This window comes from Ovis aries, chromosome 6 (genome assembly GCF_016772045.2).
Source record: "Ovis aries strain OAR_USU_Benz2616 breed Rambouillet chromosome 6, ARS-UI_Ramb_v3.0, whole genome shotgun sequence".
NCBI classification, from domain to species: domain Eukaryota; kingdom Metazoa; phylum Chordata; class Mammalia; order Artiodactyla; family Bovidae; genus Ovis; species Ovis aries.
The window spans coordinates 86,267,994-86,294,078 of NC_056059.1; the positions used below are offsets into that span (position 1 = coordinate 86,267,994).

Sequence of the window (26,085 nt, forward strand, 5' to 3'; positions counted from 1 at the left end):
TGCATTAGAAAGCTGTTGATAAGTATCTAAGCAATGGAAGATAAACTGGCACAGAAAAAATGTAGGTTGTATGTAGTTACCAACTCACTCTATATAAATTATTTCTAATTATTTTAATATTGGCTTTCCTGGTGGCTCATCTGGTAAAGAATCTGCCTGCAATGTGGAAGACCTGGATTTGATCCCTGGGTTGGGAAGAAACCCTGAAGGGAAAGGCTACCCATTCCAGAATTCTGGCCTGGAGAATTCATGAATTGTATAGTCCATGGAGTCACAAAGAGTCGGACACAACTGAGCGACTTTAAGACTTAAGACAATATTATAAATTGAATTAAGTATAGATAGTATTATTTGACAGATTTGAAACTAATGAGAAAAGTTAAAAAAGTAAATACTTATAAAAGTTACTGCTAGCTAGTAGAAGAGCTGTTTCCCAGTGTATTACATAGACTTGCATATGGCTAACCCTATTTTTAGAGCTGGCAAACGATAAGCAGTGAATCATTTTCACCAGGGACTTCCCTGGTTGCTCAGACGGTAAAGCATCTGTCTAAAATGCAGGAGATCTGGGTTCGATCCCTGGGTCGGGAAGATTACCTGGAGAAGGAAACAGCAACCCACTCTAGTACTCCTGCCTAGAAAATCCCGTGGATGGAGGAGCTTGGTGCAGGCTACTGTCCATGGGGTCACAAAGAGTCGGGCACGACTGAGCGACTTCACTTCACTTCACTTCAAGGAGTGAATAGGAAGGATGTATTTTTCACTTATTAATGAAATTTTAATTAACATATCCAAAATATAATTTTAGATGCTTATTTTAAATGGCAGTGACTAGAAGAGGCTCTGTGGTACGTCTAGGCAAAAAATAAACCATAAAAGCCTTAAGCCTTATGCTGAGCCTCACAACTAGTATTAAAATGTGGAAGAGCTGAGCTACACAAACATGAAATATAGACAATCATGACATATTATAAACCCCACATAACCTGTTATCATATTCTAAATCAAACTGAGTAGAAGCATTCCTTGGAATATGGGGTACAAAAATTCGATAGAAAAGAATTTCTAATCATCATGACTTCTTAGAATTCAAATTCTGTTCAGGTATTTCAAACCACAGAATTACCATATTATGGAGGAACAAGCTATAAATAGTGCTGTGCTAATCCATCAGAGATATTCCATTGCCTGGACTACTTGTCTTCCTTTTAGGAAAAGAGGTAATATTTTCATTTATCTTTTTGCTATTCTATGTACCTTGTAATATTGTAAACCTAATAGCATTGTTCCAAAAAGTATTTTTTAAAGAAACTAATATCAGTGTACCTTAAGATTCTTTGAGAAATTGTTTGATAGCTAACAAAGCTACTGATTTATCTCCTTTTCAGTGCTTCTTAAAAAAATTAACATACACATACTAGAAATTGTTATACTGCTCTATCTTATGATGAAATGCCACAGTTTTAAGGATGAGCTAATCATAATGAGGTTTTTGAAAATCCAGGGTGCTGCACATTAGATGTATGACCTCCTGGATCACTTTCTTCATCTGTTAATCAGACACATGTACCTAACAAATTGTTCCACAGACTAGGGAAAGAATTTACAACATACCTAGCACAATGTCTGGCAATAGCGGATGCTTCATAACTACAACTATTTCTATGTTTCTCATTTATCAACAAGATAAAAACATTTATTTAACTCTCAGTTAATATTTGTCCATGTTCCAGTTTCTTTCATCCATGGAAAATAAAATATCTTAAGTAAAACTGAGGTAAGTGGCTATACATAATGAACTTATTTCAAATTTTTAACTTATAAAATTTAATATATATATCATCTTATTTTAAAACATTGTCATTATGAAATGCTTATAAAGTGAATGTCATGTGCATTATCCTATAAAAGGAAACAAGAATATCTGGGATTCTTTAGTAGAAATGATAAATTAATAACAAAAGCAGGCAATGCTAATCTTAAGAGAGAATAATTCCCATGCATACACATTCTCTAAATTTGCACAGGCAAAGATCACCAGCAAATTTAACAATTTTGAGTCAAATAAAATCTTGCCATTTAAAAATAATTGATTTCAAATTTGTAGATCTACAGAGTAAAGCACTAAGTGAAAGTGAAGTTGCTCAGTCGTGTCCGACTCTTTGCGACCCCATGGACTGCAGCCTACCAGGCTCCTCCATCCATGGGATCTTCCAGGCAAGAGTACTGGAGTGGGTTGCCATTTCCACACTATTATATGTCAAAAAGGCATTGCTGCTGCTGTGTCGCTTCAGTCGTGTCCAACTCTGTGTGACCCCATACACAGCAGCCCACTAGGCTCCTCTGTTCCTGGGATTCTCCAGACAAGAATACTGGAGTGGGTTGCCATTTCCTTCTCCAATGCATGAAAGTGAAAAAAAGTTAAGTTGCTCAGTCATGACCGACTCTTAGTGACCCCATGAACTGCAGCCTACCAGGCTCCTCCATCCATGGGATTTTCCAGGCAAGACTACTGGAGTGGGTTACCATTGCCTTCTCTGCAAAAAAGCATTAAAATAACTTTATTTCACTTTTCAGTTATTTGTTTATGCACTGGAAAAGTTGCATCGATATGTAGTCAGCAAACCTTGGGGACTTATATGTGGTCATAGTATTAGAGATTGAGCTGGAGGGGATCTTCTTAGTTAAAAATCTCGTTTGGTGGTTATTCTGTCAGGTTCAGTGATGTTCAGTGATGCTCAAGGCTGAGCTGGGATCAGCAGGCTTCTTGTCCCCAGCAGAGTGTTATTTTCACCTGCCAATTCTCCCCTTATAAGGGAGGCAGGCTCCATGTTTTGGCTCACTTGATTTTAAAAAGATTTCTGTTGTTTTTTGCATTTCTGATGATTTTCCACAAGATTTAAGAAGAATTGTAAAAAAAAATATGGCATTATTAGTATAAACATCACTATTTTTCATCACTGTATCTTGATGTCTGGAATAGTACCTGACATAGCAAGTAGTCATTGAATAAGTGGGTAAATTAATAAATAAATTAGCCATTTATACATAGGGTCAGTTATGCCACTAATTTGGTATGCCCAAATGAGCCTCCACTATTTAGAAACTAAGATTTCACATTTCCTTCTCCAGATTTTACATTATGTTGTGTTAATTTATTCTTGTAAAGAACTCATTGTATTCAAATCCATGCGTTTATCAATGAATCTACTTTTATCAGTCTTCATTGCCCTTTTCTAATTATCATCTGAAGATAATTTAATACATAATTAATAAGGAAATATGTGATTATAAGGAGAGTAAAACTGTTATTAATTAGCTTCTTATCTATTTCACAGGATCAAGTAAACATGAAGTTCTTCATTTTTACCTGCCTTTTGGCCGTTGCCCTTGCAAAGCATGTAAGTATAATAAGATACAGATGATAATATATTATGTAAATATAAGAATATTAAATTGTTTATGAGGATAATGTCAGGGGTAGACAGCAGGGAATAGAGAGGAAGTGTATAAATTTTGAAACCTATAATCAAAGATGGCCTTGGCTCTGCCTTATGTAAGTTATGAAGATGGACAAAAATACCACTTCTAAAGTGTTCTCCTTCTAGGATTGGAAAGATTTTTAGTTCTAAGTTAAAAAGCGTACACTTTCTTCCATAAACATTTGAATTTACTGGGGAAATATTTTCACTCCGAGAATCACTTCTTAAAAGTAAGAAACATGAAACCATAACAAGGACTTCTTTTAAAGTTCAGGAGAGTCACAGAGAAAATGTAGATTCCCAAACCATCTCTCAAGCATATGTCAGAATTTCATCATTCTTGACTCCAGTAGCTCAGCAACAACCATACTTTGATAGGAAACAGGGATGTGTTGAAGAGTGCTAACTTTAGGAGTTGGGCTTCCCAGGTGGCTCAGTGGTAAAGAATCCACCTGCAATGCAAGAGACTCCAGTTCCATCCCTGGGTCAGGAAGATCCCATGGAGAAGGAAATGGCAACCCACTCCAGTATTCTTGCCTGGAGAATTCCTTAAACAGAAGAGCGTGGCAGTCTACAGGCCATGAGTTGCAAAGAGTCAGACACGACTGAGAGACTAAAGAGCAACAACTTTGAAAATGACTTGCCAGATAACCTAATGCAAAGTCAACCCTTCATTTCTCAAAGCAACATCTTCTAGTGAGAATGTTACAGAAATATTCATATCATACAGTGATAAAGAAGGACTAGATGCTTCACATGAAGCGCTTTGAAGATACAGGCTTGCAATCTGTTAGCTCCCTCAGGAGCAACTGGGCTTCTTCCCTTATCCTGCAGCCTGTGCTGCCAACACCTCTCCCAGGCCCAGTTCTCACTCAGTTCAGATTGGGCTTCTCTCGTGGCTCAGTTGCTAAGGACTCTGCCTGCCATGCTGGAGACGTGGGTTTGATACCAGGGTTGGGAAGATCCCCTGGAGAAGGGAAAGATTAACCACTCCAGTATTCTGACCTGGAGAATTCCATGGACTACACAGTCCAGAGGGTTGCAAAGAGTCAGATACTTTCATTCACTTTCACTTTTCAGATGTACTGTATCATCAGGGTGACCAGAGTTCTTTGCTTCCTTTCCATTTCCACACCTCACACATTAATCTTGAAAAGTTTCTGTTAGTCTCTAAATTTAAAGTCAAACCAAGAGCTTAGCTACAGTAAGAATTCCAGTTAGGTAAATATAAGATAAAATAAGCTTCAGTGGTCAATCTTATACCAAGTTTCATTGTTTCTTATTTATAATCTCCTAGTCTTAATTACTCTTCTCTGTAAATCAGTAATTGTCCTCAATCTTTCCCTTAAGACTAATTAAATCTAGCAATTAACAAAAACTAAATAAAACAAAATATCATGGTATTATAAACATTTTAAGATTCTGTAGCACATGTGCACATATATTATATTTTAAACGGTGATAGGATAAACTAAGAACCCAACATTTCCTAAAAGTAAGAACTACATTAAGCTATAAAAAGGATTTGTTTGACGTACAGAATGATTTGCTGGTAATAATATAGGATATAATATTATAATAATAATGAAAATATTCAACTAAATATCATGCATTTCCAGAAACAAATTCTTAAAAGTCTCTTGCCATCAAAACAACAGGAATAATGATAAAAACAAAACAAAATGGTGAGATACCTTGGCATTTTAAATCTACCATAAAACTGAAAACTGTATTTGCTTTTGTTTGTAGAAGATGGAACATGTCTCCTCCAGTGAGGTAAGATACTTTAGTATCAACAGAAAATCTTTTCAGTTAATAAAAACAGAATATGCCCTAAACTATTGTCTTTAAAATAATTTTTCACCAGTAAGTCTAGAACTATAGAATTAGAGAAAATTGGAAGTGCAACCACAATGAAAAAGTATATAGAGAGGAATAAAGACCAAAAATCTACACATTCAAATCACCAAAATTAGATTAGTACATTTTTTTTCTGAAGATGTCTCAATATTAATGAGGTATGTTCACAAGTCATGGTGAATATTTTGTGAGTACAGTAACAAGGATCCATTCTATGTTTCTGCAAAAAGGACTAAAGCTTTCTGGAGCCATATTACATGCTACTTCCTAAGTGACATCCCAGCTATGGGTACAAACAGGTTCCCACAGTCACCGGCAGTGCCACCTAAGCATTCTCTTATTTTCCTGTGATGTGTTTAATCTCTCTTAAAAAGATAGAGGAAAAAATGTAATAATAATAATATGAAAAAAACCTGAAAATTGTACAGTAAAAAACCTATTCTTTCTGCCCTGTGGATGATACTTGGGAAAGTTTTTGATTCAGATATTCATAACCCAAAGCACAATGCAAAATGAGTTAGGTATATGAAATATAATAGTTAAGTAGAGGTAATGAAACTTCAGTTAATTTTGTTCTGTAATTCAGGTAAAGACTAATATGTTATCTACCCCATGGATAATGGTTGTAGATCAATATATGATTAAGCTAATATGAATTCAGTTTAGGTAAATGAGTAATATTGTCTTTCTTTTTCTAAGGAACCTATCAATATCTCCCAGGAAGTAAGTACCAAATTCTTAAGTCAAATACAATATATTTTAACTTTCTTTATTTAATCAAAGTTATAAAATAAATTTATTTATTTTGTAGATATATAAGCAGGAAAAGAATATGGCCATTCATCCCAGAAAGGTAAAGTTTGATTACTTTAGTCTATTAATCTTTCACTGATGAGACAGTTTTTCTATCAAACATCGATCACTTTCTCATTCAGTCAAAAAGAGAATTGTGTTTGTGATTGTGAAAATGGTGATGTTTTCATTGTTTTGTTTAAATGCTATATACTAATGAAAGGAATTCTGGGAAAAGATTTGAGAGCCATTTTTGAGCCACAATATTAAAATAGGATATCTTTGAAAGAATTTCTTGTTAAAGATTCATCATTTTTACTTTTCTTCCTTAATTCTGTACTCTTTTGTTCACAAAATCATATTTTCTTTGCTATAACTATATCCTCAAGAATATTATACTACATTTCAGTAAATGTTATATCCTTTTGGCTTTGTTTTCTTTTAGGAGAAACTTTGCACCACATCCTGTGAGGTACACACTGATTTCACATCTGTAGCATAATGTGAAGTAAAATATTATAGTATTTGAACTACACTGAAATTAACCTTTATTTGGAAAATATATTTCAAATCAATAAAACTTGAAAACCAAGATTATCTTTAAACAATGAGACCAAAATTATAGTCTTCTCAATTCTATTACTAAATCAAATGAAGAAAATATATCTTTGCATGAATCAACTAACACATTTGATTCCTAGAATCTATGAAGAATGAAGAACTTATCTTTTAGTGTTTTTCAGTATCAAACTTATTTTATTCTTTTTTGAAATTCTTTTTCTGTTACAATATTTTCTTAAAACTGACTCAATCAATTTATCACAAAAACAATATATATTTGCTTCCTAAAGCATGTCAGTTGCCCTAGTGATGTATTTTTCCTAATACATAATAAGTAACGACTATTAAAATGAGAAAGAAAAATCTATCCATGCCTTGCCTAAAGTTATCTTGTATATTCATTCATTCACCTGACAAATCTTTTATTCAACAAGAACTATGTCCCCAACATTGTCTTAGTCTCTAGGAATACAGTAATAATTATGAGACTCATTGGGGATACAACAATAAACACAGTAAACAACAATAATTACTGCTGTCATCAAATAGGAAATTCTGTTATAACTTATACAAAACTCATACAATGAAAGCGAATCCAGTCTAATGCATCTCTTAATGAGAGAGAAATTTTTCCTTTTATATTCAGGAGAAAATAGTATAGCAATGCTGTGGGGAAATACATCTAATTATTTTTCTTCTCTCTTTAAGGAAGTTGTAAGGAACGCAAATGAAGAGGTGAGAAATTTTTATACATTTGAACATTTTTTGTTCATATTACCAATATTTAATATTCTAAAATTAGTAATGACATATGGGGACATGTTTAAATTTCCTTTTTTAATAAACTGGAAAATGATTTATAAGTTCCTTCAAAATGACAGTTTTTCCCTGTCCACTTGCGTAATGTCCACCTAAATCACTGTGTATTCTCTTGAGCCACTTACATTTAAATATATGATCATTTTTATCTCTTCCACTTATTTGCTAAAGGTGATTAAAAACAAGCAGCCAAGAAGCCTGGTTGCATTGCTTTTATTTCAATCCTTTTAACTGATCATACTAATTATCATGTTTGTAATAAGAGACATATCCCAAGTAAACATTAACATGCAAGGAATAATGTTTGCATTTCTTCAGGTAAACAGATTTATATTGTATATATTATTTTTTTCAAGGAATATTCTATCAGATCATCTAGTGAGGTAAGAGACCTTTTCTTTTAACACCGAATAGCAAGTTCATCCAAAATAGATTTTCAGCAATGTGTAGTAATTTGTTGTTAACATCACAAATAGGGTGTGTAATGGAGAAATCATTCACCCAAACTTAATGTCATACTGGGGAGACTGGGAAGTGACTATCTACACCCTGGTGTACATGGATGTTCTTTCACAGAGGTATCAAATATCTGACTCCAGAGGAAAGAAATAAAGACATGCTCTGGTATTGATAGAAATACCCAAGCAATGAGCACAATGGGGAAAGGTGTCTGGAAAAGGGAGAACCATAGCCTTGGCTCAGAACCTTGAGGCTGCGCCTGAAGACTTCCTACTTAACATCTAGGAAGCCTGCTTTACTGTTTCTCTAGGCCACGGGTCTGTCTGGAATGGACAGCCAATGGCCTCCTATAAATAGCAATGTGTCATCCAGAAAAGGTATACTGGATTCAGTTTGCCACATCTCACTAGGCCAACTTTGTAAACTTGTCACCTGTTTACACTCCCTAAGCATTTCATATTGAATTAATAATGTAGAATTGATGAAAACTTTAAAATTAAACATGTTTTCAGTCACATGTTATTACTTTGAAACTGAGGACTCTGAATTTTCCATGTACTGAATTTCTAATAAATACTGCAACTCCAATACTTTGGCCACCTCATGTGAAGAGCTGACTCATTGGAAAAGACCCTGATGCTGGGGGGGATTGGGGGCAGGAGGAGAGGCAGAGGATAAGATGGCTGGATGGCATCACCGACTCGATGGACAGGAGTTTGGGTAAACTCCGAGAGTTGGTGATGAACAGGGAGGCCTGACGTGCTGCAATTCATGGGGTCGCAAAGAGTCGGACACGACTGAGAGACTGAACTGAACTGAACTGAATAAATACTGTAATTTCCCAGTAGTAGTAGCTTGGACTCTAAATATACTTAATGAATTGCCCTTTCTACTCTAGTACAATGCTAAGACTAAATCATGCAAGTTAAGTTAATCCTCCCTTTCTTCCCTGAAGGAATCTGCTGAAGTTGCCCCAGAGGTAACTAATTTTCATTCAAATAAAATGAAATTCATATCGCCCAGCTTTGTTTTCTCTTTGTGTATTTTTATAACAAGTGTTTTGTTTTCTTAACAGGAAGTTAAGATTACTGTGGACGATAAGCACTACCAGAAAGCACTGGTAAATTTTTCATACAAATTATAACTTCAAGTAAACAGTCATAGTACCACTGCTTCTTCTCCAAATGTTCACATAACTATTCCATCCCAGTTACAGAAAATTTTATGTTACTAAACAACCCTTGTTAGGTAAATTTGCAATGTTGTATAAACTATCTAATTAAATAAAGTTCTAAGAAACTTGGTTCTTCTATAATCTACTTTTGACACATAGAGAAGATTCAATACTGGAGTAAATATTGGTAATTTTCTTTCTATCTAGAATGAAATCAATCAGTTTTATCAGAAGTTCCCCCAGTATCTCCAGTATCTGTATCAAGGCCCAATTGTTTTGAACCCATGGGATCAGGTTAAGAGAAATGCTGGCCCCTTTACTCCCACCGTGGTGAGTGCTGCTTTTTTATATGTTGTTTCTTGTTTATTTTTTTTTCTTTCTGTTTTTGGTGAAGGATGAGTTCAGGATAAAGATTTGTAAAATGTCTAGAGATAAAATGTCCCAACGAGACAAGTTTTAACTTAGAAAGTAGAACAACTGCAAAAATCTTATAGTCCAGAAATTAAACCACAAACAAAACATAGCTCAAGAACAAATAACAATAGCAACCATAATGACAAATAAGTAATTTAATTTAAATTGAACATAGCTGTCTTAAGAGTATGCTTCTATATCATTTTGCTTGGCTTCTCAAACAATTCTCTAAGAGGAGATGGTAATCATTAATTTCATGTAACAAAAAGATTGCTTTGTTAAGAAAATACAAAGAAATGAGGTAATTTACCTAGGTTCCAGGTTCTCTCTCTACCATTTTCTTTCATAAAACAGTCTGTCTTACGGAATGTTTTCGCACATGAGGAATAAATAATGAAAGTTTTCATGGTCCTTTTTTTTTTGGATATAGAACAGAGAGCAGCTCTCCACCAGTGAGGTAAGGCATTTACCTACAAAGGCAATAATCTGATAACTAGTAAGATATTATTCACTTATTATACACTGTACTAGACAGTCTTTGATGTAGTTGCTTAAGCAATAAATCTGGATTTACGTAAAAATTGAAAAAATTTTTCCAATTGGAAAACTGGAACTTTAGATCCCTAAGAAAAATCTGGGAAAGGCAGAACAAATATGTACACATTGAAGGATACAAAGATTGGATCTGTGCTAGTATACTTTGTCAAAATGCTGTTACTACTTCTTTTTTTATAGCTCACCATTAATATTACTATCACACCATGAGACCTGTTATAGATCTTAAATTTTAGAAACAGAGTGAGAGAAATTCAATGTATTATTCTGAAATAAGAACGCAAATTAATTCAGATCCATATAAATTGCTGTTATCCAAGTGTCTTCCTGCACATCACACATAATTAAACGCATTTTCACATCACATAGGAAATTGCCTAGTTTTATTCCTACTTCATAATGAATAAAATATTTGAGGAAAGAGAAATAGCAGTTTCATAAGTAAGACTAAAATGTATCATTTCAATTTTTTCTTAAGATATCTGCCAACTCCTCTCAGGAAGCAAGTCAAAAGCACTTACATTAAAATACAGTTAAGAAATTACTTTTTATGTTGTTACAGTTATAAAATATTATTTATTTGCATAAATATAATCAGGAGACAATGTGGTTATGCAGACCAGGCAGATAAAATGTATCTACATATTTATTGATTCATTGATATGTCATTCATCATTCACTTAAGAAATATGCATTTAACCAGCATTATGCCCTTTACATTATATTAGACTCTTGGGATACAACAGTGATTTACAAAGCAATAAAAATAAATTGAATTATTCTTTATAAAAGAGTTTTTCTACATATAGTCAAAAGGAAATTATGTATAGACAATACAGTGGGAATTAAATGTCTAATTCTTCTTTTATTTTTTGAGGAAAATTCAAAGAAGACCATTGATATGGTAAGATATTATTTCTATATGAAGCTTTTAATTAATAGTTTCAAAATCTAATATCAATAATTAGGCTTATCTGAAACATTCTTCTTTTAATAAAAGAGTTATATTTGTAAGTTATTTAAAAATATGATTTTTCTGCAACACTTAACTCTGTTCCACTCAATTGTCTTGAATTCTTTCAATTAAGTCCTTCCATGTGAGCAAGACTTTTCTATATCACAAAAGTTTTATATTATTTCTACTGCTTCTTTCTTTTTAATCAAATTTTTGAACTAAATATTTTACTTCAATTCTTTTTTACCTATTGTACTATTATTCTTTTTGTAAAATGAGAAAGAACTAAAACTCCACAAATGTTAAAATTATACTGTTACTGCTAAGAATTCAATTATCTTGGTCCCCAAATTTTGACTATTTTTTTAATTTCTCCCAGAATCTTCTAATAGTTCATCCAGTGAGAAAAAATATATTTTTAAAATAAATAACCAACTAGTTTATTGCACTTTTCTGCTGTTAATTATTTTAAGCATATTAGCTATTTGCTAATACTTAATTTTTTAACAGAGCCACATCAAAATAGCCAGTAAAATAAAGAAAAACACATGTAAAAAAAATACACAGATTCAGAGTCATTTTAGAGATCTGAAAGGAAGTATATCCAAAGGTTTGAGTAGCTGTTCTAGCCATGCTTTTGATAATGTTCAGCTGGACCCTGATTCACTGATAACAGGCATTTTTCAAATAAGCCAATGCCAAATAAACATCCTGTCAATTGTTTTCACCATAGTTCTATCCTGAATCTCTCTGGTTGTTTAAGGGGTTGAATCCTGGATTGGGTTTTGGGTTGTGTAAATCACAGTTACAAGAACACTTGCTGTGTTAGAATGAGTCAAGTGGAAAAACGCAATGGGAAGACATCCCAGGAAAGGATGAAACATGGATTGTGGCCCACAGTCTTATGGCCTGAGGCACAGTCCAACATCAACCTCATTGAGAGCTTTAGGAGCATGCCTTACCCTTTCTTTCAATTTGGGGGTCCATACCCATTAAAAAGGGCTTCCCAGATGGCGCTAGCACTAAAGAACCAGCCTGCCAATGCAGGAGACAAGAAACACAGATTTGATCCCTGGGTTGAGAAGATTGACTGAAGAAGGGCATGGCAACCCATTCCAGTATTCTTGCCTGGAGCATCCCATGGACAGAGGAGTCTGGCAGGCTACAGTCCATAGAGTTGCAAAGAGTCACATAGGACTGAAGTGACTTAGCATGAAGGGAGGCACAGCCATTAAAAAAACAATGGTCTTCCCAGAAAGGATATGCATGCTCTGCTACATACCTCAAGAGCCTGCTTTGTTTTAGTTTTCCCTCTCTCTCTCCCCCTCTCCTGTACTCCCTGGCTTTGCATCTGCTATACTCAATGAAAAATTGACATTGTATGAATAATATACATAAATGGAAACTCAAAACATACTTTCAATCAGTCAATTATCATATTGACACAGAGAATGCTCTGAAAATGCATATTCAAACATTAAATTCATAATAAATTTCTATAAAATAGCACTTTGTTACTTGATAGCAGTGATTTCGCCTTGAATTGTTAAAAATAATTAGCTCTAGTTCTCTACTGTAATGATATAGACAAAATTACTGGTAGGCTATTCAAGTAAAGCTGATTTTCTTTTTTTTTTTTTCCATAAGGAATCAACAGAAGTATTCACTAAGGTAAGTAATTTCCTGTCAAACAAAATTAATTACATGCTATCCTATAATATTTGCTTTGCATTTATTGCAGTTTATTTTTATTATTAACAGAAAACTAAACTGACTGAAGAAGAAAAGAATCACCTAAATTTTCTGGTAAATTTTTATACAAACATGTGAGCACACTCAGACTCAGCTTGGACACCACTGAACCACAATCCTCTCAACAACAACAAAGCAAAACAAAAAACTCACGTTTTTTTAAACAAATTCTAATTTCTATAAGTCTTCCTTATACTTTATGAAAACTATTGCAAAACCCTCTCCCATTGTACCAGTTGTACTATTGCCATGTATCCACACAACCAGTCATTCTAAAAACTCACTGACTTTTCATTTTGTAAAAATAGAAAATTATCCTGAAGACAGATACCACTGTGTTTAATCTCTATAATAATCTATAGTTGTACCCATATAAATGGTTCAAAATAGAACACAGAGGAGAGGGATATTTAATTACAGAATAGGTGACAAGCAATATATTATCATTTACTTCTATAAGATAAATGACACTCAGAGATTAACAATTGGCTCAGTGTCGCAGATTCTACTGAGTTAAATCACACATTCTATATGACTCTAGGGACTAAAATATTTCCACGAGCTGTGGAAAAGAAGCTGCAATCTAAGACACTGTTAATAAATTATCCTCTTGCCTTCTTACCCAAATATTTTTTTCTTTTTTTCCCACTTAAGCATTTTGACATTAGAGTTTGAAATAACCAAAGAATATTGTTAAACCTACCATTTATTTTATAAAAGTAAACATAATTTTATATGAATAAACTTTACTTTGCTTAAGTCTGTTTGGTATCATTTAGAATTTATCCAAGTAAAACTTTATTTGGTTAGGTCCAGGTGTTCTGACATATGGGATAATGGAATAATTATAATTTTCCTAGAAAAAAATCAGCCAGTATTACCAGAAATTTGCCTGGCCCCAGTATCTCAAGACTGTTGATCAGCATCAGAAAGCTATGAAGCCATGGACTCAACCTAAGACAAACGCTATTCCCTATGTGGTGAGTTCTCCCTTTTATTTTTAATTTTAAAACCAAGTTGTCTTTTGTAATAAAAATAAGATAGGGAAATGAAATATGGAAATAAAATTCTAAGTTCTAAAGTAAAAGCTAAATCAAAATTAAATGAATGTTCTAGGCTGGAAACTGAATTATAAATCATATAGGGTGAACAGAGCTAAATAAGCAGAAATAATTATCATGATACATTGTGTTTGCATTGGATTTAAGTTTCATAAGTATTTGCTTATAATATTTCAGTTGATTCTATAGCATTTCCTGAAGGTGGGTCAGCATAGAGAATATTACTGCCATTTCACAAAAGTATCTGAAATTCCAAAAAGTAGCCTGACCAAACTCTAATTAACATTTCTCCTTTGTTTCATTTTTGTTTAAATGTGACTGAGAAAATGTATTTTAACATAAGGAATAAGGGAGAGAGCAGGAAATTTTACCTAGAAAACCAAGAATTTAATATAAAAATATAAGATTGGAATCCAGAAGACCTGACATAAATAAACTTTTGATCTGGGGCAAGTCACTTCATTTATATGGATTTTTTAAATATGATTTACTGTATTGGATATACATATAGCATTTAAAGATATCTTCCCCGTGATTAGAGAAAATAAGAATTTAGTATCCATAGTTTGAATATAATGTGCCAAAATTTTTTCTAAATATTTCCACAGAGTTGTAAATATTCTGTTTGTTATTATAAGCAATTAGCTAAAATATATTATTTCTTTCTCTTTTAAAGAGGTACCTTTAAGATTTTTGAATTAACTGCTTCTACCTGGTTATGGTAAGTAACTTTAGGCTTATAATTTAAACAATAAATGGGATTTTTGTGTGAAGGATGACTAATATTAAGTAATATACATACATGTTAAATTGCTTCAGTCATGTCTGACTCTGTGTGATCCTATCAACTATAGCCCACCAGGCTCCTCTATCCATGATATTCTCCAGTCAAAAATACTAGAGTGGGTTGCCATGCCCTCTTCCAAGGGATCTTCCTGATCCAGGGATTGAACCCATGTCTCTTACATCTGCACTGGCAGGCAGGTTCTTACCACTAACGTCACATGGGAAGTATATAGCTTCAACTTTAAGTCATACTTGGTTTATGAAATATTTAAAATTTTGCTTATACCTTCTGGATTCACAAATTAAGTGATCTGTATATTTCATGCATTTTATAAATATTTTGAAAATAAATTTTAGAGAAGATTCTCTATAGCTGATGATAAATTCAGTCAGAAGCAAGAGCTCTGGGGGAAAATTGTCACAAGCATAATGGTCACAAGGATGATAACCTGTCACCTTAGAGCTCAGACCCAGAATTTCAGTTTGGTGAAAGATCTACAATATAGTTTTCTTACACAAGTTAGTTTAAAACAAGCATTATTTTCTCTGGAAAAAATCATTATCTTTTTAAACACATAAGACCTACTTCTCCTAGTGATTCTCTTTGACATTTTAAACATTGCCTTAAAACCATGATGAACAGTCAAGGAAACAAGTATGCATCCATGTTGCTTTTTTGTGTAGTCACTTTTTCTTTGATATTGCCCTTGCAGTACATAAGTCATCTCCAATCTTGGCATTCTGTCTCACTCAAGATTTCTTGTTCTTTGTATGTGTCCTGCAGTGGGACAAAGCAGGTTTCAGAGGAATGAGTAGTAACAGTGGTAGTCATTTATTGAGGCCTTGCAATGCTTGTCACAATCCTAAGCCCTTTGCCTATATTAAATTTCATGTTCACAGAAACCTCCATAACCAATATTATTAGCCACGTTGAGATAAGGAAACTGCTTGTTCATGATCACCGTGTAAAAGTGGGAAAGCCAAGAATCCAGCACAGATTTCCAGTTCTAGGACTCAAACACTCCACTGTTGATGCCAAGCTATAATCCAAGTCCAGCTAGAGGAATTTTTTAGGACACTGTTTTGGCTTTAGGTTATGTTGTCACAAACTTGATTTGCAAAATAATTTTCTGTGAAAAAAAAAGAATAACTATTATGAATATGAGCTGAATATTCAGTTGTGTTTAATAAATAGCCTTATTCACTTTGCTATTATTATTTATATACTTATTCTACATTAAAAAAATTGATCATGTGTTCCATACTGTGAGAGACATGAAGGAGACAAAAATAAGGTACCAAACTTATCTTCATTAAGCTCTATTCTAGACAAAGTCACAGAAATGCAATACAAGGTGCCAGATGCTAAGTCAGAGACATCAGAAATATGTAGTAGTACAAAAAGATCTAGTGATGCCTCAAACATAAGTCCTAAAGTAAGTCCTTTCAGATAATTAGAAATAGGCTAAGCAAAGCAATGACAAAGGAAAAAAAAGGTATCAAACTGATAGAAAAATGACAAAAGAAACAGAGAAACCAAAAATGCAAGTCAGTTTTAAAGAATTTAATAATTTTAGCAATTTCTTAATGTATCAGCCCATTGTCATTTTGCATAATTATTTTGTTTTATTAAAATCTAGATTTCAATTAGATTAAAGGGTTTTAGGTGCAGGAAGCAATAACATTTTATGTTTAATAAATTATTTAGAAAATAAGAATAATTAAATATTCCTTCAAGTTGCTGAAGTGTAAATATTTACCACTTTATCAGTTCAGTCGCTCAGTCGTGTCCAACTCTTTGTGATCCCATGAATCGCAGCACTCCAGGCCTCCCTGTCCATCCCCAACTCCCAGAGTTCACTCAAACTCACGTCCATCGAGTCAGTGATGCCATCCAGCCATCTCATCCTCGGTCGCCCCCTTCTCCTCCTGCCCCCAATCCCTCCTAGCATCAGAATCTTTTCCAATGAGTCAACTCTTCTCATGAGGTGGCCAAAGTACTGGAGTTTCAGCTTTAGCATCATTCCCTCCAAGGAAATCCCAGGGTTGATCTCCTTCAGAATAGACTGGTTGGATCTCCTTGCAGTCCAAGGGACTCTCAAGAGTCTTCTCCAACACCACCACAGTTCAAAAGTATCAATTCTTTAGTGCTCAGCTTTCTTCACAGTCCAACTCTCATATCCATACATGATCACTGGAAAAATCATAGCCTTGACTAGACGGACCTTTGTTGGCAAAGTAATATCTCTGCTTTTCAATATGCTATCTAGGTTGGTCATAACTTTTCTTCCAAGGAGTAAGTGTCTTTTAATTTCATGGCTGCAGTCACCATCTGCAGTGACCCTATAAATAAATATAAATATTAATACTACTTTTCTTTGTTGGATTAAAGAAACTGGCTATCAGTTTTCACTCATACATTAAATTATTTCACACGTAGTTATTAAAATCCTACTACTATATGCTAGGTTATCATGTTGAACACTAGAAAATATTAACTAATAATAGTTACAAATAATAACATTTTGGATACATGTATATACATGGCTGAATCCCTTTGCTGTTCACTTGAAACTACCACAACATTGTTAATCAAATATACCCCAATACAAAATAAATTTTAAAGTTTGAAAAAAAAATAACATTCTGCTAAACTAGTACGGATGAGTATGTGTGGGTTCTGTATCCAGACATACATTATTTCTTGAATATAGATCAATAGGTAATGTAGTATTCTGTTTTCCTTTTCAGGTTGGACTGGAAAATCTATCTTCTACAGTTTCATATCTACCACTTTACTTCATACAACCAGCATGTTTGGGGTGGCGCATCAATAAGACAAATCGCAGAGTATTTCCTGAATTATTTATACTCTCCCTGTTAGTTTATATTGAATATACTGGGTTTATATGGTGGTTTCATACAAACTTAGCTGATGATTATTTAAAATCCTTTCCGTAATCTTTCTGAGTTATAGAAATATTTTTCTTTCCCTCTGGAAATAAAATGTCAAGTGCATTCTTTGGTGTGTAATCATCATTTCCATCGTTCATAGTGGCCCATGAGGCTGTGGATTATATTGTTTGTTGTTTAGTTGCTAAGTCATATCCAACTCTTTGAGACCATGACCCACTAGGCTCCTCTGTCCATGGGATTTCCCAGGCAAGAATACTGGAGTGGGTAACCATTTCCTTCTCCAGCGGATCTTTCTGACCCAGGGATTAAACCCTTGTCTCCTGAATTGCAGGTAAATTCTTTTCTGCTGAGCCACCGGGGAAGGCTTCATGGATTATAACATAAAGAGTCTTATAAAAGAGTCCTAACAGTAACTCTGAACCAGCTTGACTACCATCAAAAGAACCATACACTTTCTGAGTAATTCAATCTTCCTTCTCATAAATATTACTTATTATATTCTCCAACCACAGCTAGGTTTACAGTATTATTCAATCATCATTCTACCTTTTTTTTTTTTTTACTTTGTGCCCATCATCTGCCACAGCATTAACCCCAAACCTTCACCAGAGGCTTCAGTTCTCCTGTCTCTGGTTGCCTTGTCACACTAAAGTAGGGAGTCAGGCACTGGGAACATAAACCTTCCGAAGTCCCCTAGTAATGGTATTAACAACTGGAGAAATAGCAAAAACAAATGGCTTCATGTATGGAACATAAGAAAATTCTAGAAGGGTGACATATCCAAAGAAGACAGAGGGATAGGGAACTTAAAAGAAAGTGAATTAAAGAGGAAAGAATGAAGATGAAAGCTATTTGAGCTTAGAAATTTCTGTGAAACATTTGCTTGTGATGGGAAGACATTGGAGAAGTTTTCATAGGCAAGTGACATTATATAAGTATCTTTGATGAAAAGATCTGAAAATTGGAGACTTTTTCTTTGATTCAGTAGACTACTCCAGTCCTTTAACCTTCTCATTGTACTCCATTCTATCCAAGCCTTCTTAACCTCACTTTTTTTCCTATTCAGGCTAAACACTGAAGGGTTTCTCAGAAGAAGGGTACACATGCCATATATTTTGAAAGAGCGGATGGGGTAGAAGCTAAGAGAATTTTACTTTGTCGTCATAGAACTCTCGATCCCTTAACACTCTGAATATATTCCATTCTATTTCTTATTCGCCTCACTTCCTTTCTTACACAGCACAGACTTCACCCTTAGATTTTTTTAAAGTATCATTTTGATAACTCTTATAACTCTTCTGTCCCTCTGTACTTAGTGCTACTGGAAAGCATGCAACCATGAACTAAATTTCTACTGCTACTTCATGCAAAGCAGCTGAATACTAAAGTAAGTTTGTTTTTTAAACATTTCTAAACATGTTAGTCATGAAAGACTGCTTATCAATCTTTGTTGTGTTGGCATTAGAGTTAGCTGCCTTCTTCAACTCTCTCTAAACTCCTAATTATCTTACTGAAAAAAAAATTACCTTTCTACTTTATTGACAAATATTGAGTTTGTCAGTCCTAAACACTATCCACCTCGCTAGCATGACACTTCACTAACTTGATCTAAATCTGAACATAACTTTAACTGTCTTCTTCAGATCTCAAGGGCTGTGGTGATCTTTCTCTGGTTCAAAACTAATAGCTCCTTTTGTGCTTTTTAAAATTTCCTCTTTAGTCTATCCTGTTCAGTGTTGTTGACTGGGCAAAGTAATAATAATGATTATAACATCTGAAACTCATTGAGCAGCTATGTGCAGGGCAATTTATATATTTGTCTCAATTATCTTTATAACTATTAACAATACTCATTACTAATAACTCTTAATACTATACCTTATGGATGAGGAAATTTTAGCAAAAAAAAAAAATATGTTGTCTTCAGTGGCAACATTCTACTTGGATCTATTGATATTTACATCCTGGTGATTCTTACAATTGTCCTTATTTAGCTATTTCTTACTGGAAACACTCCCATTTCTTTCTTCTACACAAATATCAATGCTCTCTAGGCCTCTGGCCACAGCCACTTCTTTTCAATTTCAACATATTTTTTCCTAAATCATATTGTCCACTTTAAATATTTTAGTTGCCACATACAATTGGCTGATTAAAATCAGCTCCTAATTATTTAGATAAATTCAGCTCTAAATTACTGTTCCCCAAATTTAGACAGATATACCCAGTTGACTTCTGAAACCCTGTCTATATTTGTTGGGTTTCCAAATTAAAATGTAAGCAATGTCAATGGCAATGTGTAAGCAAACATCAAGTCCTCAGTAATCAATACATTATCTGACATTTGAATGAATTCCATATATTCCATATACTCCACACCTAATATTTTATTTGTTTTGCTGTTTTAGTCGCTAAGTCGTGTCTGACTCTTTCCGACCGCATGGACTGTAGCCTGCCAGACTTCTCTATTCATGGGATTTCCCAAGCAAGAATACTGGAGAGGATTCCCATTTCCTTCTCCAGGGCATCTTCCTGGATCAGAAACCCAACCTGAGTCCCCTACATGGGCAGGTGGATTCTTTACCACTGAGTCATTAGGGAAGCCTGATGGTAATTTTTTATTACCACAAATTAAACTGGAACACAGTATTTATTGTAGCTGCTTTTTGCAATCAACAAATAATTTTCAAACACTATCTAGATGCAAGTTTATATTATTGGTACAGATAGATACCTAAAGAGTCTCCTATAATTAAAAAAGACTTAAAATATATAAAAGCAGGAAAACACATTACAAAACTTTGGAGATGAATTGCATACTTACGGTAACAATAGTTAGTGGCATATCTTTGTTGAGTATGTCTCTTGTAAATTAAACATCTCAACATTTCCAAGAGCATAGCAGTCAATAACAAAGTATAAAGTATCCTATTTCCATTATTACAAAATAGCAAGATATGTTCTGCTCTATCTGTATTCTGAAGTCACCTCCTATTTTTAGGTTGTACGTAACAGAAGAGTACTCTCATGTTTATTCATATGCATTCTTTCCACCTGTCAAACATAATCTGCAGATTTCCTAACTTGTTGACTCACAAAGTAATGGACTTAATAATACTAATTTTCAGTGTAACAGTCAGAAATAGAGGGTCAATGAAGTTTACATTTGGGCTTCCCTGGTGGCTCAGATGGTAAAGAACCCACCTGCAATGTGGGAGACCTGGGTTTGATCCCTGGGTTGGGAAGATCCCCTGAAGGAGAATTCTAACATCTGTATAACTGACTCTGGTCTGATGGCTTCTTTTTAAATTCATAATTTTTTCTTGACTTTCAGTGTATCTTGTAAGTCTCTTTACTGAATGTCAGACATATGTTATATTTCAGAATAAGATGAGGAAAACATTTTATGCTTGTATGTGAGTACTTTTTTTTTCCTTCTATGAGGCCTTTAGTAGTGGGATTTGTATTAATTGACTCACAGAAAGAATATTAAGCACTTGAAGAAAGGATTCTCTTACTCTGAATAAACACTGCAGCCACTATTATGATTCAAGAATACATCAAGCTAAATAACTTCATGTTGCTCCAATGATGACTTGAGCACTGCCAAACAGTATGATATCATATTGTCATTTCTTATTCAGTACTACATGTAACTGGAGATACAGTGGTCGATAAATAAATTCACAGGATGGAGGGGCTCTTCTAAGTTTTAATGATTATAATTATTTTGGTAGGTAATTTATATTTGTAACACTCACAATAAATTGTGAAAAATTCTGAAAGGTATGGGAATATCAGATCACCTGACCTGCCTCTTAAGAAACCTGTTTGCATATCAGGAAGCAACAGTTAGAACTGGACATGGAGCAATAGACTGGTTCCAAATTGACAAAGGAGTACATCAAGGCTATATATTGTCACCCTGCTTATTTAACTTATATGCAGAGTACATCATGAGAAACGCTGGGCTGGAGGAAGCACAAGCTGGAATCAAGATTGCTGGGAGAAATATCAATAACCTCAGATACGCAGATGGCATCACCCTTTTGGCAGAAAGTGAAGAAGAACTAAAGAGCCTCTTGATGACAGTGAAAGAGGAGAGTGAAGAAGTTGGCTTAAAGCTCAACATTCTCAAAACTAAGATCATGGCATCTGGTCCCATCACTTCATGGCAAATATATGGGGAAACAGTGGAAACAGTGGCTGACTTTATTTTTCGGGGCTACAAAATCACAGCATATGGTGATTGCAGTCATGAAATTAAAAGACGTTTACTCCTTGGAAGGAAAGTTATGACCAACCTAGATGGCATATTAAAAAGCAGAGACATTACTTTGCCAAAAAAAAAGTCCATCTAGTCAAGACTATGGTTTTTCCAGTAGTCATGTATGGATGTGAGAGTTGGACTATGAAGAAAGCTGAGTGCCAAAGAATCGATGCTTTTGAACTGTGGTGTTGGAGAAGACTCTTGAGAGTCCCTTGGACTGCAAGGAGATCCAACCAGTCCATCCTAAAGGAGATCAGTCCTGGTTGTTCATTGGAAGGACTGATGCTGAAGCTGAAACTCTAATACTTTGGCCACCTGATGCAAAGAGCTGACTCATTGGAAAAGACCCTGATGCTGGGAAAGATTGAGGGCAGGAAGAGAAGGGGATGACAGAGGATGAGATGGTTGGATGGCATCACTGACTCGATGGACATGGGTTTGGGTGGACTCTGGGAGTTGGTGATGCACAGGGAGGCCTGGCTTGCAGCGGTTCATAGGGTCGCAAAGAGTCAGACACAACTGAGCGACTGAACATAAGAGAGACTATACTGTTAATATTTAAACTATTTGTTTTTCAATTGTATTCCATACTTAAAATGAAATAAAGCATAAGATTCCTCCACTGCAGTTACCAATTGATGCAAAACAATCAGACAAGTAAGGCATATTTGGACTTCCCAGGTGGCTCCACTGGTAAAAAACCTACCTGCCAATGCAGATTTGATCCCTGGGTCCTGGGTTGGGAAGATTCCCTGGAGGAGGGCATGACAACCCACTCCAGTACTCTTGCATAGAGAATCCCATGGACAGAGGATCCTGCTGGCTAAGGTCCGAAGAGTCACACAGAGTCAGACATGACTGCTGTGATTTAGTACACACACACCTAATACATTTTGCAAAGTGCGTTTTGGAATTACATTTAAACTTTGCTATTTTTATGGTTCTGAAATAAGCAAGTAATTTACACTCAAATCAGAAAATTGATAGGTTTTTATTTTTTTAGTTTTCAGTTCAGTAGAGTCACTCAGTCGTGTCCAACTCTTTGCAACCCCATGAATCGCAGCATGCCAGGCCTCCCTGTCCATCAACAGCTCCCAGATTTAACTCAAACTCATGTGCATCGAGTCGGTGATGTCATGAAGCCATCTCATCCATTGTTGTCCCTTCTCCTCCTGCCTCCAATCCCTCCCAGCATCAGGGTCTTTTCCAATGAGTCAACTCTTCACATGAGGTGGCCAAAGTATTGGAGTTTCAGCTTCAGCATCAGTCCTTCCAATGATCACTCAGTACGGATCACCTTTAGGATGGACTGGTTGGATCTCCTTGCAGTCCAAGGGACTCTCAAGAGTCTTCTCCAACACCACAATTCAAAAGCATCAATTCTTCAGTGCTCAGCTTTCTTCACAGTCCAAGTCTCACATCCATACATGACTACTGAAAAAACCATAGCCTTGACTAGACGGACTTTTGTTGGCAAAGTAATGTCTCTGCTTTTTAATATGCTATCTAGGTTGGTCATTGGAGAAGGCAATGGCACCCCATTCCAGTACTCTTGCCTGGAAAATCCCATGGACGGAGAAGCCTGTTAGGCTGCAGACAATGGGGTCACGAAGAGTCGGACATAACTGAGCGACGTCACTTTCACTTTTCACTTTCATGCATTGGAGAAGGAAATGGCATCCCACTCCAGTGTTCTTGCCTGGAGAGTCCCAAGGACATGGGAGCCTGGTGGGCTGCCCTCTAAGGGGTCGCACGGAGTTGGAAACGACTGAAGCAACTTAGCAGCAGCAGCAGCAGGTTGGTCATAACTTCCTGCCAAGCAGTAAGCGTCTTTTAATTTCATTGCTGCGATCACCATCTGCAGTGATTTTGGAGCCCAAAAAAATAAAGTCTGACACTGTTTCCACTGTTTCCCCATCCATTTGCCATGAAATGATGGTACCAGATGCCATGATCTTAGTTTTCTGAATGTTGAGCTTTAAGCTAACTTCTTCACTTTACTCTTTCACTTTCATCAAGAGGCTTTTTCGTTCCTCTTCACTTTCTGCCATAAGATGACACATAAGTGTCATCTGCATATCTGAAGTTATTGGTATTTCTCCCAGCAATCTTGATTCCAGCTTGTGTTTCTTCCAGCCCAGCATTTCTCATGATGTACTCTGCATAGATGTTAAATAAGCAGGATGACAATATAAAGCCTTGACGTACTCCTTTGTCAATTTGGAACCAGTCTGTTGTTCCATGTCCAGTTCTAACTGTTGCTTCCTGACCTGCATACAGATTTCTCAAGAGGCAGGTCAGGTGATCTGTATTCCCATCTCTTTCAGAATTTCCCACAGTTTATTGTGATCCACACAGTCAAAGGCATTGGCATAGTCAATAAAGCAGAGATAGATGTTTCTCTGGAACTTTCTTGCTTTTTCTATGATCCAGCGGATGTTGGCAGTTTGATCTCTGGTTCTTCTGCCTTTTCTAAAACTAGATTGAACATCTGGAAGTTCACGGTTCACATATTGCTGAAGCCTGGCTTGGAGAATTTTGAGCATTACTTTACTAGTGTGTGAGATGAGTGCAATTGTGTGGTAGTTTGAGCATTCTTTGGCATTGCCTTTCTCTGGGATTGGAATGAAAACTGACCTTTTCCAGTCCTGTGGCCACTGCTGAGTTTTCCAAATTTGCTGGCATATGGAGTGCAGCACTTTCACAGCATCATCTTTCAGGAATGAAATAGATCAACTGGAAATCCATCACCTCCACTAGCTTTGTTCATAGTGATGCTTTCTAAGGCTCCACTTGACTTCACATTCCAGGATGTCTGGCTCTAGGTGAGTGATCACACCATCATGATTATCTGGGTCTTGAAGATCTTTTTTGTACAGTTCTTCTATGTATCCTTGCCACCTCTTAATATCTTCTGCTTCTGTTAGGTCCATACCATTTCTGTCCTTTATCGAGCCCTTCTTTGCATGAAATATTCCCTTGGTATCTCTAATTTTCTTGAAGAGATCTCTAGTCTTTCCATTCTGTTGTTTTCCTCTATTTCTTTGCATTGTTGCTGAGGAAGGCTTTCTTATGTCTTCTTGCTATTCTTTGGAACTCTGCATTCAGATGCTTATATCTTTCCTTTTCTCCTTTGCCTTTCACTTCTCTTCTTTTCACAGCTATTTGTAAGACCTCCTCAGACAGCCGTTTTGCTTTTTTGCATTTCTTTTCCTGGGTATGGTCTTGATCCCTGTCTCCTGTACAATGTCATGAACCTCCGTCCATAGTTCATCAGGCACTCTGTCTATTGGATCTAGTCCCTTAAATCTATTTCTCACTTCCACTGTATAATCATAAGAGATTTGATTGAGGTCATACCTGAATGGTCTATTGGTTTTCCCTACTTTCTTCAATTTAAGTCTGAATTTGGCAATAAGAAGTTCATGATCCAAGCCACAGTCAGCTCCTGGTCTTGTTTCTGCTGACTATATAGAGCTTCTCCATCTTTGTCTGCCAATAATATAATCAGTCTGATTTTGGTGTTGACCATCTGGTGATGTTCATGTGTAGAGTCTTCTCTCGTGTTGTTGGAAGAGGGTGTTTGCTATGACCAGTGCATTCTCTTGGCAGAACTCTATTAGCCTTTGCCCTGCTTCATTCTATACTCCAAGGCCAAACTTGCCTGTTACTTGAGGTGTTTCTTGACTTCCTACTTTTGCATTCCAATCCCCTATAATGAAAAGGACATCTTTTTGGGGTGTTAGTTCTAAAAGGTCTTGTAGGTCTTCATAGAACTGTTCAACATCAGCTTCTTCAGCGTTACTGGTTGGGGCATAGACTTGGATTACTGTGATATTGAGTGGTTTGCCTTGGAAACGAACAGAGATCATCTATCGTTTTTGAGATTGCATCCACGTACTGCATTTCAGACTCTTTTGTTGACCATGATGGCTACTCCATTTCTTCTGAGGGATTCCTGCCCACAGTAGTAGATATAATGGTCATCTGAGTTAAATTCACCCATTCCGGTCCATTTTAGTTCACTGATTCTTAGAATGTCGACGTTCACTCTTGCCATGTCCTGTTTGACCACTTCCAATTTGCCTTGATTCATGGACCTGACATTCCAGGTTCCTATGCAATATTGCTCTTTACAGCATCGGACCTTGCTTCTATCACCAGTCACATCCACAGCTGGGTGTTGTTTTTGCTTTGGCTGCATTCTTTCCTCCTTTCTGGAGTTATTT

The 26,085-nt window shown here is 35.5% G+C and overlaps 1 protein-coding gene across 1 annotated transcript; it reads left to right on the top strand.

Moving 5' to 3' along the window:
* The first annotated feature begins 1,179 nt into the window (after positions 1-1,179).
* Positions 1,180-17,687, top strand: CSN1S2 (alpha-S2-casein). The gene is given in 18 exon segments (NM_001009363.1): positions 1,180-1,220; positions 3,339-3,401; positions 5,232-5,258; positions 6,042-6,065; positions 6,154-6,195; positions 6,580-6,606; positions 7,404-7,430; positions 7,871-7,897; positions 8,929-8,952; positions 9,049-9,093; positions 9,355-9,477; positions 9,992-10,018; positions 10,994-11,020; positions 12,719-12,742; positions 12,833-12,877; positions 13,684-13,803; positions 14,561-14,605; positions 17,422-17,687. Coding segments are annotated over 16 exon segments (672 nt in total). The 5' UTR covers positions 1,180-1,220; positions 3,339-3,350; the 3' UTR covers positions 14,573-14,605; positions 17,422-17,687.
* Positions 17,688-26,085: the final 8,398 nt, after the last annotated feature.